Below are 13,808 nucleotides of genomic sequence, written 5' to 3'. Positions count from 1 at the left end.
GCCTGATGAGCGGTGCCATGTCCGTGCCCGGGATCCAAACCAGTGAAACCCTGGGCCGCCAAAGCAGAGCGCGCGAACTTAACCACTCGGCCACGGGGCTGGCCCCTGGTCCCATCATTTTAATAACGGATATGAACCATTATCATGAAAATAAACAAAGATATAGATATATAATCACCATTATGATCAGCATTTTCCTTGTCTATGAATATAGATTTCTTCAATCATAGCTCTAATAACCTTAAATGTGGGTGAATCAAATATGAGAGTATATCTCGTATACACATATGAGAATGTATCTGTACATTCTCATATTATGAGGTCACACACGCGCTCAGACACACGCTCACTCACTCTTTCTGTACCTTCATATCCTAATGCAGTAACGTTTACTTGATTGGCATTGAAAAACAAAGTGATATTTTCTGCTTGCTCTCCTTTCTGTTGATCGCACGTAGCCCACGTGGCCACTCCCTGAAATGGAAGCTGTGGCATTTACCAGTCTAACCTGTTAGGGTGTTCCTCTCACTGATATATTTATGTCACTCATTCCAAAATCAATGATATTTAAACAAGTCAAAAATAACTACAAGCATATTATTTCTTTTTACTGGTTTTCCTAAAAAGAAATGCCCCTTCACGTGTTTCTATATTTTGCTTACTCATGCTATGGAGAAATGAATTGTTGGGATTTCAGATACTTTGCCGGAAGTTAAATAGTTTTCAAGAAGAATCTTGCCAAATAAATACTCTTTCCATAATTAAAGTTCTTAAAATAGTCAGATATCATACTGGATAATCAGATGGGTGATTGAAAATGGCAAGCTTAAATGTTGAAGCCAACTTCTGTCAGTAAGACAAGATGCATAGGAATGCATTTCCTCAATAATCACCAAGACTCTCTTTCCTAGTCTCTCTTGCCATTCTCACCCTGAAATGATTTTAGATCCATCATCCTGGGGGATTTGACTGTAACACATGCTTGACACAACTTGCAGTTTGTGGCTTATTCTGAGAAGCATAGATTCATCAGAGAACTCTGAATCCCCTTTTTCCACCTCCTTCATCAGATCTAAGACTCTTTTTCTAAAAATTATTTTATTGAGGTCATATTGGTTTATAACATTGTGTAAATTTCAGGTGTACGTTATTATATTTCAGCTTCTGTATAAACTGCATCATTTTCACCACCAACAGTCTGGTTTTTATCCGTCACCATATATATGTGTCCCTTTACCCCTTTCACCCTCCCCCACTTCCTTCCCCGCTGATAACCACAAATCTGTTCTCTTTATCTGTGTGTTTGTTTGTTGTACTTCCACATCTGAGTGAAATCGCACAGTTTGTCTTTCTCTGCCAAGACTCTCTTTAGGGGAGAGAAGAGGGGCAGCATGAACAAGTCAAGCTGTCTTCCTCCTTTTCCCTGTTCTTGGGGGTTTCACTATGAATTGTAGCAACAGGTTATTCCTTAACTGTTCTGAGTCCCTAATTTCAAACGGATGGTACAATCCTATTGGACCTGTCGACTCAAATCTCAGCATGCAGGGCACTCAACAACAACTGGTAGGCAACTAATGACTCTCAGCGTTTGCCTGTGAGTGTATTATAAGTTGGACTTTCAGAAGCAAGGACACTGGAACAGCACAGATGAGTGCAGTAAGATGTGCAGGTGAAATGTAAATATATGCTAAAGGGGTATGTGTCTGTCTGTATATATATTTTTATATTTATACATGGATTTATGGTGATGTGAATGAAATTATAAGAATCTAGTCATGGTTTGCATTCAAATGGGAAAAGGATGCTATAGTGAAATGATAGTGATTCAGATACGAAAATGCTTTATAAACTTCAACTTCTCTAGATATTTGATTAACTGAGAGTAAGTCACTTGACTTAAAATTCTCCATCTTAAAACAATGAAGATAATTGTAATTCCTAATGGCTTTTCAGAGTTGTCTGAAGATTGTCCAGATATAATGCCTGTGGCAAGCTCTTCAAGGTTTTTTAGTTCCAAGAAGCTGTTTAAATGCAATGTATATGTAACAAATGTGTCATTGCTGGGTTTTCCCCCATAGGTATTCAAGAGACGGTATTTTTACTTAACTCAACTTCCTGATGGTTCATATATTCTCAATTCCTATAAAGATGAGAAAAATTCGAAAGAATCTAAAGGTTGCATCTACTTGGACGCCTGCATTGACGTTGTTCAGGTAGGGCCGTAGAGCTAACATTTCTGTCTCTTTCTCGAAGAGGATATTGATCGACTATTAAGAATCTCAGCATTTTTTTGTCTTGGTTAATGGCATCTCCATCCACCAAAACATTCATTAACTTCAGTGTCCTTTTGAGTGCCCCACTCTCACTCTGTGCCAGTATTCGAGTGTTTACCCAGTCCTTTGGAGACAAGAGTGTCTCTTGAATCTCTTACCTTCTTTCCATTCTCACTGCCCTTCTTCTGGTTCTCCCTTTTATCATCTCGTGGCCAGAGTCACGCTTTCTTGCCTTCTGATTTGTTTTCCTGCTCCAGTGCATCTTCCTGAGACAGACGGGGTCCTTCACTTGCCTACTCAGAACCTTTTGGCTCCTGATTTATCGTCTTGCGGAGTGAGACCTAAAGCTCTTCCCATGGCATTTCAGGCCCACAGTGATTTGGCCTTACCCTGCTTTCTAACCCCATCCCCTCTGCGTCCTCTCATACATTCTGTGCTCTAGTCACGCCAAACTCAGTGCTCCAGAGGTTCGCATGTGTGTGGCTTTCTTACGTTTGTTTCTTTGCTTGGTGTATACTTTTCCCTTCTCGTTCCTATTTGAATGCTATCTTTTAAGACTCGGCTCAAATGGCACTTCTACCATGAAATGTTTTCTGTTTCCTTCCTCACCCTCATGCACTAAGTGGAATTAAGCTCCACCTCTCGTGTGCTACCACTACTTTTCCCTCCATCATATGACTGAATCATAATCTAATTTGTGGTTAATTCTGCACACTCCTTTTTGGAGTACAGGGACCATATCTTATTCATGTCTGTGTCCCTTGTACTAATTAGCAGTGTTGTGCACACAATAGGGGCTTAATAAATGTTTGCTGATTTGAATAACTGAAGAAGCATGGACAAAGACTGGATGGGAAACAGAGGGTAGAGAGAGAATCTAAATAGGAAGTCGATTGACCAAGAGATAGGAGCCATTACTATAGAGCCAGGGCAGCATGGTCGACCAGAAGGAGCACTGGGCTGGTTAGGAGGCAGGAGATGCCCGTTAAATGCCCTCACCTACCTGAATCCTAATTTTCAAAACTGTAAAGTGGGATTAATAATGTCTTCTTACCAAACGAGATTGTCATGAAGATCAAAGGAAAAAACGCTTTTAAAAACATGAAGATCTATGTGAATAGAGGTGCCTTCTTTTTTTATATATGTAATAGCTTTTTTATCCAACTGGCAGAAGAGGCATGCACAGTTCCCAGATTTTCTCAATTAGCTCTAGACCGGATTGACCTTTCTTTAGAGCGTTCCCGGGCTCTGCTTTCCCCATCTATTTATGATTCCCCCCCTTTCCAAATATTTTCAAATATATAAATCTTTATGACTTGCTACAGCAGTTTAATTTCATCCTTTACTGTCCTTTGAAGATGAGAAGGAGGAACTTTCGTGGTTCCTTCTTGAATAATGACCATGCAGTGGAAAAGTATTGATTCATGAGCCTTTCTTGAAATGAACGCTGAGGTATTTGGGAGGGAGAGGACGGTGCTATCTTTTTTTTCATGACAGAGGAGGTGGTAATATGAAAGAATACGTCATCATATTTGAGGATGAATTTGAAGTTTTACAAAAGTTTCCTTGTGTGCTAGTGTTCAGCATAGGCTGTTTCCATGTTTTTTACTGGGATCCACAATTTAATGTGAACCAACTACAGTCTTCTTTTATGCTACTGTGATGCATTTCATCTTATGCATGGTAACGTGAATCAGGTATCAATATTGTGTTTGATGGTGTGATATAAAGCAGGTCCCAGATTTATTTCAGGTCATATTTAAGCCTATTTTTAAGGGCTGATTTTGAAAACCTGTAAATATGCAAGGAAAACTTTAAGCAAAGTGGGAATAGTAAAACATCCGCTTATTTTTATGGTGCTAGTTTGATTATCTAAATGTGAAGGATGTCAAAAGGCCTTAAGTGATAATACTCAACAAGTAGTATTTTATGCCACCTTTGTGCATATACCACTGTGCTCAGTACTAAGGGTAACAAAAAAGATGTTTGACATGGTCATTCATTGTGTCGGAGTTATAAATTCTTGTTGGTAGAGGCAATTGTTTCGTGAAAGTATTGATGTACATATGTGCTAAGCTGAGGTAAAAATAAATAAACTAATGAAATCTAATATTAAAAGGGGAACTAAATTAACTGAACACATGCTTTTTTATTTCCTCTAGTGCCCCAAAATGCGGCGTCATGCTTTTGAACTCAAGATGTTAGATAAGTATAGCCATTATCTGGCTGCCGAAACTGAGCAGGAAATGGAAGAATGGTTGATAACTTTGAAAAAGATTATTCAGATCAATACTGACAGTTTAGTGCAAGAGAAAAAGGAGACGGTAGAAACAGCACAAGGTCAGAATTTTTAAATGATTCATTACTGAGGTAAAGCCCTTGTCTTTAATCCATGGGGATGTCCTTTGTGTAGGGTGAATATAGAACTCTTAACCTTGAAGGTTGACCTACTTCATTAAAAGTGACTATGGAGGCTGATAGATTTTTTTAAGAGTTGATGCTGCGCTGACTCTGACACATGAAATATAACCAGACTAAAACGGATAGGGAATTCATGGCAGATTTTCAAAAGTCCATTAAAGTTTTCCCTATGCTTTCATAATCAAAATTCTTTGCAATAAATCTAGTAGGAGAGGATGGGGTGGGAGAGATAGTTAGGGTATTCCTCTTAGGTGATTAGTAATGGTCTGCATGGTTTGGAACATCTGCTTTTAATGAATTTGCAGATGATGAAACTAGCAGCCAAGGAAAAGCTGAGAACATCATGGCCAGTTTGGAAAGGAGCATGCATCCGGAACTGATGAAGGTACATCTTTCTTATGGCAACTTGCCTTCAACTGAGACAATGCAGGATTAGCTGTTTAAGTTGTAATGCTGGATTCCATTTGGCAATGTCACTTCTAAGTTAAGAACCATAGCAAATTAGTGAAACAGGTAGAGATTGTAAAAGGAAAGTTATACTCTTAAAGTTGGACCTGTAAGTGCCAACTAACAGTTTGGAAAATCTTGTGGGGTTTTTCCTAGGTGCCAGGAAGTACTTCTAGGTTCTTGTGAGTGTATTAATTTTGTCTGCTCCTTCTTATTCAGTTTAATTGCTGCACTTCATTCGTAAAGAAATACTGTTCATTCAAGGGGTTATTGATGCAGTTTGAACATGATATTCGATCTAATGATTTGTATATGTTAATTTCATATGAAAATCGTATTTTCTATATGTAAATATGTAGGTATATGAATAATTTCATCAGGTAAAGATTTGACGAACAGACATCATTTGTGTTAATTACTCTGCTCTTTGGGGTTTGAAAGGGGACACTTTTGAGAGAGAGAGTAGAGGGTGATTATCAGACCTGTCTTAGTAGGTTACATATTTTACTCTGTGGACCCTATACTATAAAAGATTAGAAGGTTATGACCCATTTATTCATTTAAATCCTGTCAAACCTACTTATATTTTTACTTTATTACTCTTCCTGGACTACTAAATTATACAAGTTTAGAAGTTACTTTTTTTCTCTTTGAAATTTACCTTTCTATTAAGCTTCTAAGCTAGTTTCCAGAATTTAGGAACACATTCATGTCCCCTGATCTTGGCTTTCTATGATGTTGTAGATTTTAATGTATCCCCTCTGAATCTTTGTCATTCCAGACTGTACAGCCCGTTATGTTTTTCCTAAAGTGACAGAATCAGAATTGTATACAATATTCCATGGCTAGCACCATGGATATGTAAAAGATAGTGTTTTCTTCCTTGTTTATTTCTCTTTTGCATCCAAAGTCTCTTGGATTCGTTTTTTATACCACTATGCGTTGAACAATATTCTTGATGTTATGAGAGGCACATAGAAAGTCTAGGAACCTGATCTATGGCTTATTGTGGGTCACAGTGACAGTGACTCTGCCAAGCAAGCATTCTTTATCCACCTTAAGTAGATGGAAATGGAGAATGGTATATTTTTGAAGCTGTGTCAGATTGCTGGCTTCACATAAACTATATATTTGAATGGTATTTAGTACTGCTTTGAAGGAAATAAAATAATGTTTGGTGTGTATATATATATTTTTTAATTTTTAGTATGGAAGAGAAACTGAACAGCTAAACAAACTCAGTAGAGGAGATGGAAGACAGAATCTCTTTTCTTTTGATTCGGAAGTTCAGGTACTAATGATATATTTCTTTATATAGCCCTGGAATTGTTGCTTATTTGGGTAAACAGCATTTATGAAAGGAAACGTTGACATCACTGATTTTTGCACCACTGGGCAATATCAGTTGCTTTACCTTTGTCTTGTTCGCTTTGCACAGGTGGCTTAACAACTAACTTCACTTGAGGACTGTCATGTCTGCAAATAATTTGGGACTCAATATGTGTTTTATTTCTCAGTTCTCTATATTCTTTTCACTTCATCTCACTCACTCCTCAGAATGGATAAATTAAATAACCCTTAAAGATGATTTCAGTGCTCTTTTAGCTCATCAAATACAATTGTGATCTAGTAGCAGCGAATATCTGCAGTATCAAGAACGCCAGGTCATCTGAGACTTGTGATTTATTCTCCACTGTTGGCGCAGGCCTGTAGAACCGGGATCATTTTCACATCTGGCTTAATCCCCCTTTAAATGGAAAGTGGTTCAGGGAAGTACAGGTTTGTGTCCATATATGTGTTCACCTCTTTCATGAGAGATAGGTAGGCACTTTTTGTACGAAGATATATGCAGTTAATATTTAATTCCATGATATTTTCTAATTGAATTGCTGATTGGTTTAAGTGGAAAACTTCTACCATATACAAGTATGACAAATATTTTTCCTAAGGAACATATTTCACAAGAAAATGAAATTATTTGTGGGAAGATGATTATTTTTGGTTTTCTTTTCACTTTTTCTATGTGAGATTTCTAATTAAATCTTTGGGATTTTTTTGAAATAGAAATGTATGCATTACAGGAGCATTACAGTTTTTTTCTCAGTGAAAATAGACCATGAAAATATACAATAAAATGGGGGAAGACTGATTTTGTTTCTTTTTGCTCTTTGCTTCATACGATTTTCTAAATAAAATTTTTTAGTGTGAAATGGAAGAAGTTTATAGTCTACAAACAATGCAGGAATTTTTCCTTAGTAAAAATGCCACACAAGAAAATTAAATTACTTGGAGAAAATTTGTTTTCAGTGTTTCATCTCCCTTTTTTTCCGTAGTGGTATTTATATTGCTTGTGCGAGTCAAATGATTTTAAAAAAGTGTAGCAGGCCTCAGGAAGGTTAGTTCTAAGATATTCATTCAGAAATGTACTTGTTCCAAGCATGTCTGAACCTTTGATTACACCCCCGAAAGATTGGGTTCTAATTGGACACGTCAGGCTCTTTCATTGTATACAAAGAAGCCAATTGACTGTGGTTGAAACCCAATCCAGTATCTTAAAAAAATTTGTGGTGTAGTGTTTTTGTGGTCATGGAACTGAACTGATTTTATGTTTGAGTTTAACAGTGAGCTACAGTGAGAGAGAAATTCACAGTTGTGATGAAACTTTAAGGACAAAAAATGGAATTTAATGTTGGTTATGGAAGGCAGTCTCACCACAGAGAAATTCATGTTGTATGTATCAAGTACCTTTTCTAGGTGAAGTGCCGTCCTGTGTCAGCCTTTTCTTTTGGCCTCAGTTTGGTGTTTAGAGACAGGTTTTCTACCACTGACCTTAGAGAATAAAGACACACTGACTGACCGAAGGGGATGGCTCCAACTTTGAACTACTGGGGAAGGCCGTATGTTCCAACGTTTGCACTTGCAGGCCTCAGAAAGGAAAGGATTTGGGGGCTGGGGTGGTTTAGTCCAGTTTCTCTTCGCATTCCGCTGTCTGAGCAAGATAGAAAGGAGAGCAGATAAATGGGCGGAAATTAGAATTGATCTCCATGGCAATGACTTGCCTCTGCTGGCTCCACAGAGAGATAAGTGTTCGAGAGGGAGCTGTCTAGTCCCACACATTTGTATTCCTTTTGTAGATAAAAAGACTCAGGGGGAAAAATTGTGCTTTCAGGGACGAATATTATATTCTAGGCCCTTTTAAGGAGGATTTTGTCAGTGATTCAGGCTAGGTCAGAATAGCTATAATTATCTAAGACTCTTCAGGCTCAATACCTGTTTTGGCTTGAATTACTTGGGCAATTGAGAAAACTTCTTGCGTTTCTTGGCTTGCGTTTTCCATGTTGGCAGTGTACTCTGCTCAGATTCCCCAATCACTTCCCGCCTGCCATATCTTTGGTCGTAAAGTATAGTAAGTTGTCTGTCCCACAATGTATACACTTTTCCTCCCATTCGTGAGCAGAACGTAAGTCTGTTGAGACATTCAGAACGAACGGAAGATGAACTTCGTTCGCCTGAGCCCTGTGAGCTGTGGAGGAGGATTCTGTGAATTGCCTTGACGAGGGGCAGATTCCTCCCCTGCTAAGAGGAATTCCTTGACTCTTAATATCTTTTTCAAAACTTTTTTTCTATTTTGAAATACCAATAATTTGTAAAAATATATCTCTGTGGCAGCCAGGGTACATCCCCCAGCTCTGTTAGAAGCTGAGCTCAGTGTTTATCAGTTTCCTAAGCAGACGCCTCTCCCTCTGTTCATCATTTAAATGTAGGTGGTCCCCAGGGCTCCAGCCTTGTCCTCCTTCTCACCCTAGTTACCACTGACTCCCAAATCCAGCTCTCCAACCCAGACCTCTCCTATTTTTCCAAGCACTTACTAACATCCCCACAAACCCAGCACGTCCCAAACTGAACTCCTCATCTCTACTCACACTTCCCCCATATCTGCTATTCACTTTCATTTTACAGCTAAGTTCGTAACATCACAATCTACTGAATCTTTCAAGTTAAGAGACCATTGTGTTATTCTTGATGCTTCCCGTATCTGTTCATGTCGATTTTGCCTCCTGCACAGCTCATGAAAGAAACAAAATTCTTACCATCCTGCAGCATATATTTCATGGGGAAGACAGACAATAAACAACTAAGTAAATATAAAAAAGTAATGTTAGAAAGCAAAATCAAGGAAAGAGAGTATAGTTTGTCAGAGAACGTGCAGTTTTATGTAGGGAGTTAAGGAAGGTCTCTCTGTGGAAATGCCAATTGATCAGAACCTTCAATGAAATGAAAGAGTAAACCAGGCATCTGTCTGCAGGAAGAGGATTCTTGACAGAACAGCAAGTGCAAAGGCCCTGAGGTGGGAGGGTACTTGGTGTGCTGGAGAAATAACTAAGGAGGCTGGTGTGACTAGAACAGAGAGTTGGTGGCGGGGGGTTGGGGGGGAGGCAAGAACAGTGGAGAGGAGGTCAGAGGAGTCGGGGGAGGTAGGGAGTTGTGTCATATAGGGCTTTGTAGGCCATGGTATAGACTTGTGACTTTCCCATTGCCGTCAATCAGAGTTTCATCATCTCCCTCCAGAATTTCTCTATCAGTGTTTGAAGAGCTCTACAAAGGCTTGTTGAATGAAAAAATGAAAAGGGTTCAAATGAATAATGGGCAGAGAGAACTGTTGGATTCTGCAATTTTTACTTATAGATCTATATTAATATGAATCCTATATATATTTTTTGGAAATGATTCCTACTATCTGTTTTGTAGAGGTTGGACTTTTCAGGAATTGAACCTGATATAAAGCCATTTGAGGAAAAGTGCAATAAACGTTTCCTGGTAAATTGCCATGATTTAACTTTCAATATCTTGAGTCAAGTTGGCGACAATGCAAAAGGACCACCCACAAATGTATGTATGACTTTTCCTTCTACCTCCCTTAAACCAGTGCATTAAGGAAATGCTTTTCCTTTTTATCGCTGAGAACTAATTTACAGGATGGAAATTCCATTGCTACATGTTATGATAACTTGGACATGGAAGAATTTCATACATGTATTTCTTTTGCCAAAATGTGAATATGTTTTCATCTTGAGAGGATTCATGAAAGTCTTACCTCTTTAAAGTAGCAGATAGAGTAGGCTCTTGACATTTAAGAGGGACAGGTCCCCAGAACCTGGACAATCCTCAAATTTGTGAATTCTGCTAGAGAATATGACTTCTGTGAAATTGGCTCACAGCAATGAGTAAGGAGCAGGAAAGCCGTGCAGGGCTACAGACGCTGTGCGCTCAGCTAGCCGCACTCGTTACTCTCAGAGAGTGAATTCATTTTCTTCTGCACAGAGAATTCTAATTATTAGCTGTCACGGATCATTTGAGGTGCTCAGAAATACTTGAAACTATAAACGTAAAATCACCCAAGAGACTGCATTTTATGTTCATCTTTATTTTTGGAGTCTGGTTTTGTCTTTTAAAAATATCCACAGTGATGATTTATTCTGTTACAAAGTAGCTGAAATGCACTAGCAGACTTTCTTTGTGTAAAGGGTTAATTTTTATGCCATCTGGCATGAAATTTCTCTTTGTGACCAGCTTTCAAATGCCATCTGTAGAGAGGAATCATGTCTTCCAAAACTGCTGATGGGGCAAAGCTTTTGTCAAGTAATTTGATGTTGACTGATATTAGCTCATCTGAAATGTGTAATCCAGTAAGCTGTAACATAACAAAAGGGAAGATTTATTTCTATTTTGTCATATTGGCATTATTTTTAGGTAATTTCAGTAAACCTGTAAGAAGTAAATTTTATTCATAGAACAATGGATGTTCTTTAAATGTGGCTTCTGATTTCTACTCATCATTTAAAAAAACTGTAACTTGTGAAATTATTTATACCTGACAAAAGTTAAAATTTGATAGTCTGTTATTTTAGAATGCTTTCTTATATGCAAATGAGCCACGATGCAATTTTTCCTAAATGTTGAACTCAGAAAGGAACTGTAATGACAGAAGCTTGAGGAATAAAAACAATTATTTTATAATTTGTGTCCCTCCTCCACCCCACCTAAAAAAGTCTTCGTTTAAAAGTATAATTGTTTTCATTCCCAGGTTGAACCCTTTTTTATCAATCTTGCCTTGTTTGATGTGAAGAATAATTGTAAGATTTCAGCTGACTTCCACGTAGACCTGAATCCCCCATCTGTCCGTGAAATGCTGTGGGGCGCTTCAACCCACCTGGCTGGGGATGGGAACCTAAAAGGCTCTTCGCCTGAGTCTTTCGTTCATGGAATTGCTGAATCTCAGTTACGCTACATAAAGCAGGTAAAGCATGATCTTTTAGCCTTGGTAGCACATTCAGAATAAGAAACAAGGTCTATGTTTAGGTGTTTTTCTGGTGACTAAAGTTGAAGGGAAAAAATGGATACCAGCAAATATGCTAGTAAAATATTAGCAAAGTGACATTTTCAATGGGACCGTGATGTGAGTCTCAAAGGAAGTATTTTGTGAGATGGAATGCAAATAACACAGATGGACACAGACACGCCCCCATGCCCATGCGCACACTCTGGAGCAACGCAATAGGTGCCTGAAAGACTTGTTTCTTTGAAGAAAAAGTGACCTGAAAATAACCTCCCATCCCTAATTGCCATTTCTATTATAAGTAGGTAGTTTTAATGGAGCATAAAGGCTCTTTATACAAGGAGTTCTGGTTGAAAAGCAGTGGGAAGGAACTTCTTGTGTCACAGCTGTAATGCTGCTCTCGTCTGTTCTGTCTGGTGCAAAGAATCCCGTTTAGCAGGAGCCTGACGGTTCCCCGGCCTTTGACCTCTAACCAGACTGGAGGCCATACGAGTTAGGCAGAGTAGAATTGATGTCTGCCTTCCTTACTCTTGCAACTGACAGGAAACTAGAGCGCGGCATGGAATTAAAGTGGGAAGAGGCGTAAGAACAAAGCAGTTCACGTTGTAAGGAGGTTTATTTTTCCCAAAGTAAAAGTGTCCCTTTTTTTCCTCATTATAAAGATAAATACATTGTAGAAAATTCGAACAATGCAAAAAATATAAAGAAGAAAGTAAAAATCACCACCCATAGACAATAACTATTAACATTTTGTCGAACATCTTTCTAGACATCTCTGTTGTGTGTATATAAACAGATACATGTTATGTATACTCTTATACAAACTGTGTCATATTCATACTGTTTTGTACCTGCTGTATTCATTTAACCTCATGTTTATTATCCTATATCAATATCTCTGTCACATTCTTATTAAAGGCTAATATGATACTCCATTGATTTAGCTGATTAGGATATTTCTAATTTTTGGATATCATAAGTAAGGCTGCATCGAACATCCTTGTGCACACATGTTAGCTCATTTGTTGAATTATTTCCTTAGAATAAATTCCAAGCATTGGAGTTTTCAAGGTTAAAGATTATGCTCATTGATACAGATTGCCAAGTGGTAGGGGAAGACTTTACGTGTCTTGTCACTGTCCTCTTTGGGCTGTGGGTCTGTGGGTCTTAGCTTTTCCTTAAGTTGCCCCTTGTTCCCTTCCAGCTCCTTAGTTTGTTACTCAGACTATAGTTGTCACATATGTGAACGTTCCACTACAACAGCCTATGCATCTAAGAGAGAGATTGAGCAAGTATAGTATTATGAATATTTGAGAACCTGCTATTGAATTACATGTTTAAAATTTCCCACAAAATATCAAGTCCTTTGAAGCCAATGATGTATTTACTGTATTATTTCAGTGTATTCAGCTGTGTATCCAATGCAAGAAGTTTAAATTGTGATTTCAGGTGTCGTCCGACTTGTAATTTAGGTCGGGAAGAAAATCAACATTTTTTTTGAGTAGCTCCAGATACTCGCAATTTCCCATTGGTATCTCATGTAATCATCGTAGTTATGTGAAATTGTCTAATTATTACCGTTTTGTCGATGAGGAAGCCGCGGATCGGGGAGGTTAAGGAAGCTACCCACCATTATATAGCCAGTAGTGCTGGACACGGGATTTGAACCTAGGTCTCTTTGAAAGAACTCAGTCAACAATATTAGGCAGAATGGAATTAAGTGCTGAAGTATCTAACACAATGGTAGGAGAAGAGTTTGGAATGTGAGGAGGGGTCAGCGGTTGGGAATTAACTTAGATGACCGCTCAGAAGATCTGGCACTTAAGAGAGGCCTCAGAGGAGTAGATGAGAGCTGGAAAGGGGAGAACAATGGGCAGTGGCCTCAAAGGGCGTGATCGTTTTGCACCCTTTTTCAAATCAACTAAAGATAGCAGGAAGTGGGCATTTACTTCAAATGGTCGAACATTTAATTTTGAATAAGTGTTTTTCTCAACTTCCTCCCGTTTAGGACCAGGAAGCGGTGCTATGTAGGAGAGAGACTGAATGTAGCAGATGTGAACACTAATCTCAGCTCGTCAATTTTTTGGCAATAACAATGACAATTTAAGCACTTATTATTGCCATTGTATTTCTCTAGGGACTTTTATCTGTATGAGGTCACTTAATTCTCACAACACTCAAGTAAAATAGGTAGATACTGGGACCCATTTTATATATGTGGAAACTGAGGCACAGAGTGGTCAAGTGGTTTCTCCAAGGTCGGAGAGCTAATGAGATGAGGAACAGGACCTGCACCTGGGTCTGGCTTTTTACCCCTATGCTGTACTGCT

The 13,808-nt window shown here is 38.5% G+C and overlaps 1 protein-coding gene across 2 annotated transcripts in view; it reads left to right on the top strand.

Moving 5' to 3' along the window:
- The window catches only part of DOCK11 (dedicator of cytokinesis 11), a 183,188-nt gene that overhangs the window by 57,344 nt on the left and 112,036 nt on the right, over positions 1 to 13,808 (top strand). For both annotated transcript variants that reach the window (XM_046673239.1, XM_046673238.1), the window contains exons 7-12: positions 2,079 to 2,213; positions 4,436 to 4,613; positions 5,000 to 5,079; positions 6,349 to 6,432; positions 9,891 to 10,031; positions 11,227 to 11,439. In XM_046673239.1, the coding sequence (XP_046529195.1) occupies positions 2,079 to 2,213; positions 4,436 to 4,613; positions 5,000 to 5,079; positions 6,349 to 6,432; positions 9,891 to 10,031; positions 11,227 to 11,439 (831 nt within the window). The remainder of the gene's footprint in view (positions 1 to 2,078; positions 2,214 to 4,435; positions 4,614 to 4,999; positions 5,080 to 6,348; positions 6,433 to 9,890; positions 10,032 to 11,226; positions 11,440 to 13,808) is intronic.

Source organism: Equus quagga, chromosome 10, assembly GCF_021613505.1.
Source record: "Equus quagga isolate Etosha38 chromosome 10, UCLA_HA_Equagga_1.0, whole genome shotgun sequence".
NCBI lineage: Eukaryota > Metazoa > Chordata > Mammalia > Perissodactyla > Equidae > Equus > Equus quagga.
Note: the sequence above shows the minus strand (reverse complement) of the source record. Positions and strands in the feature narration are given on the sequence as shown.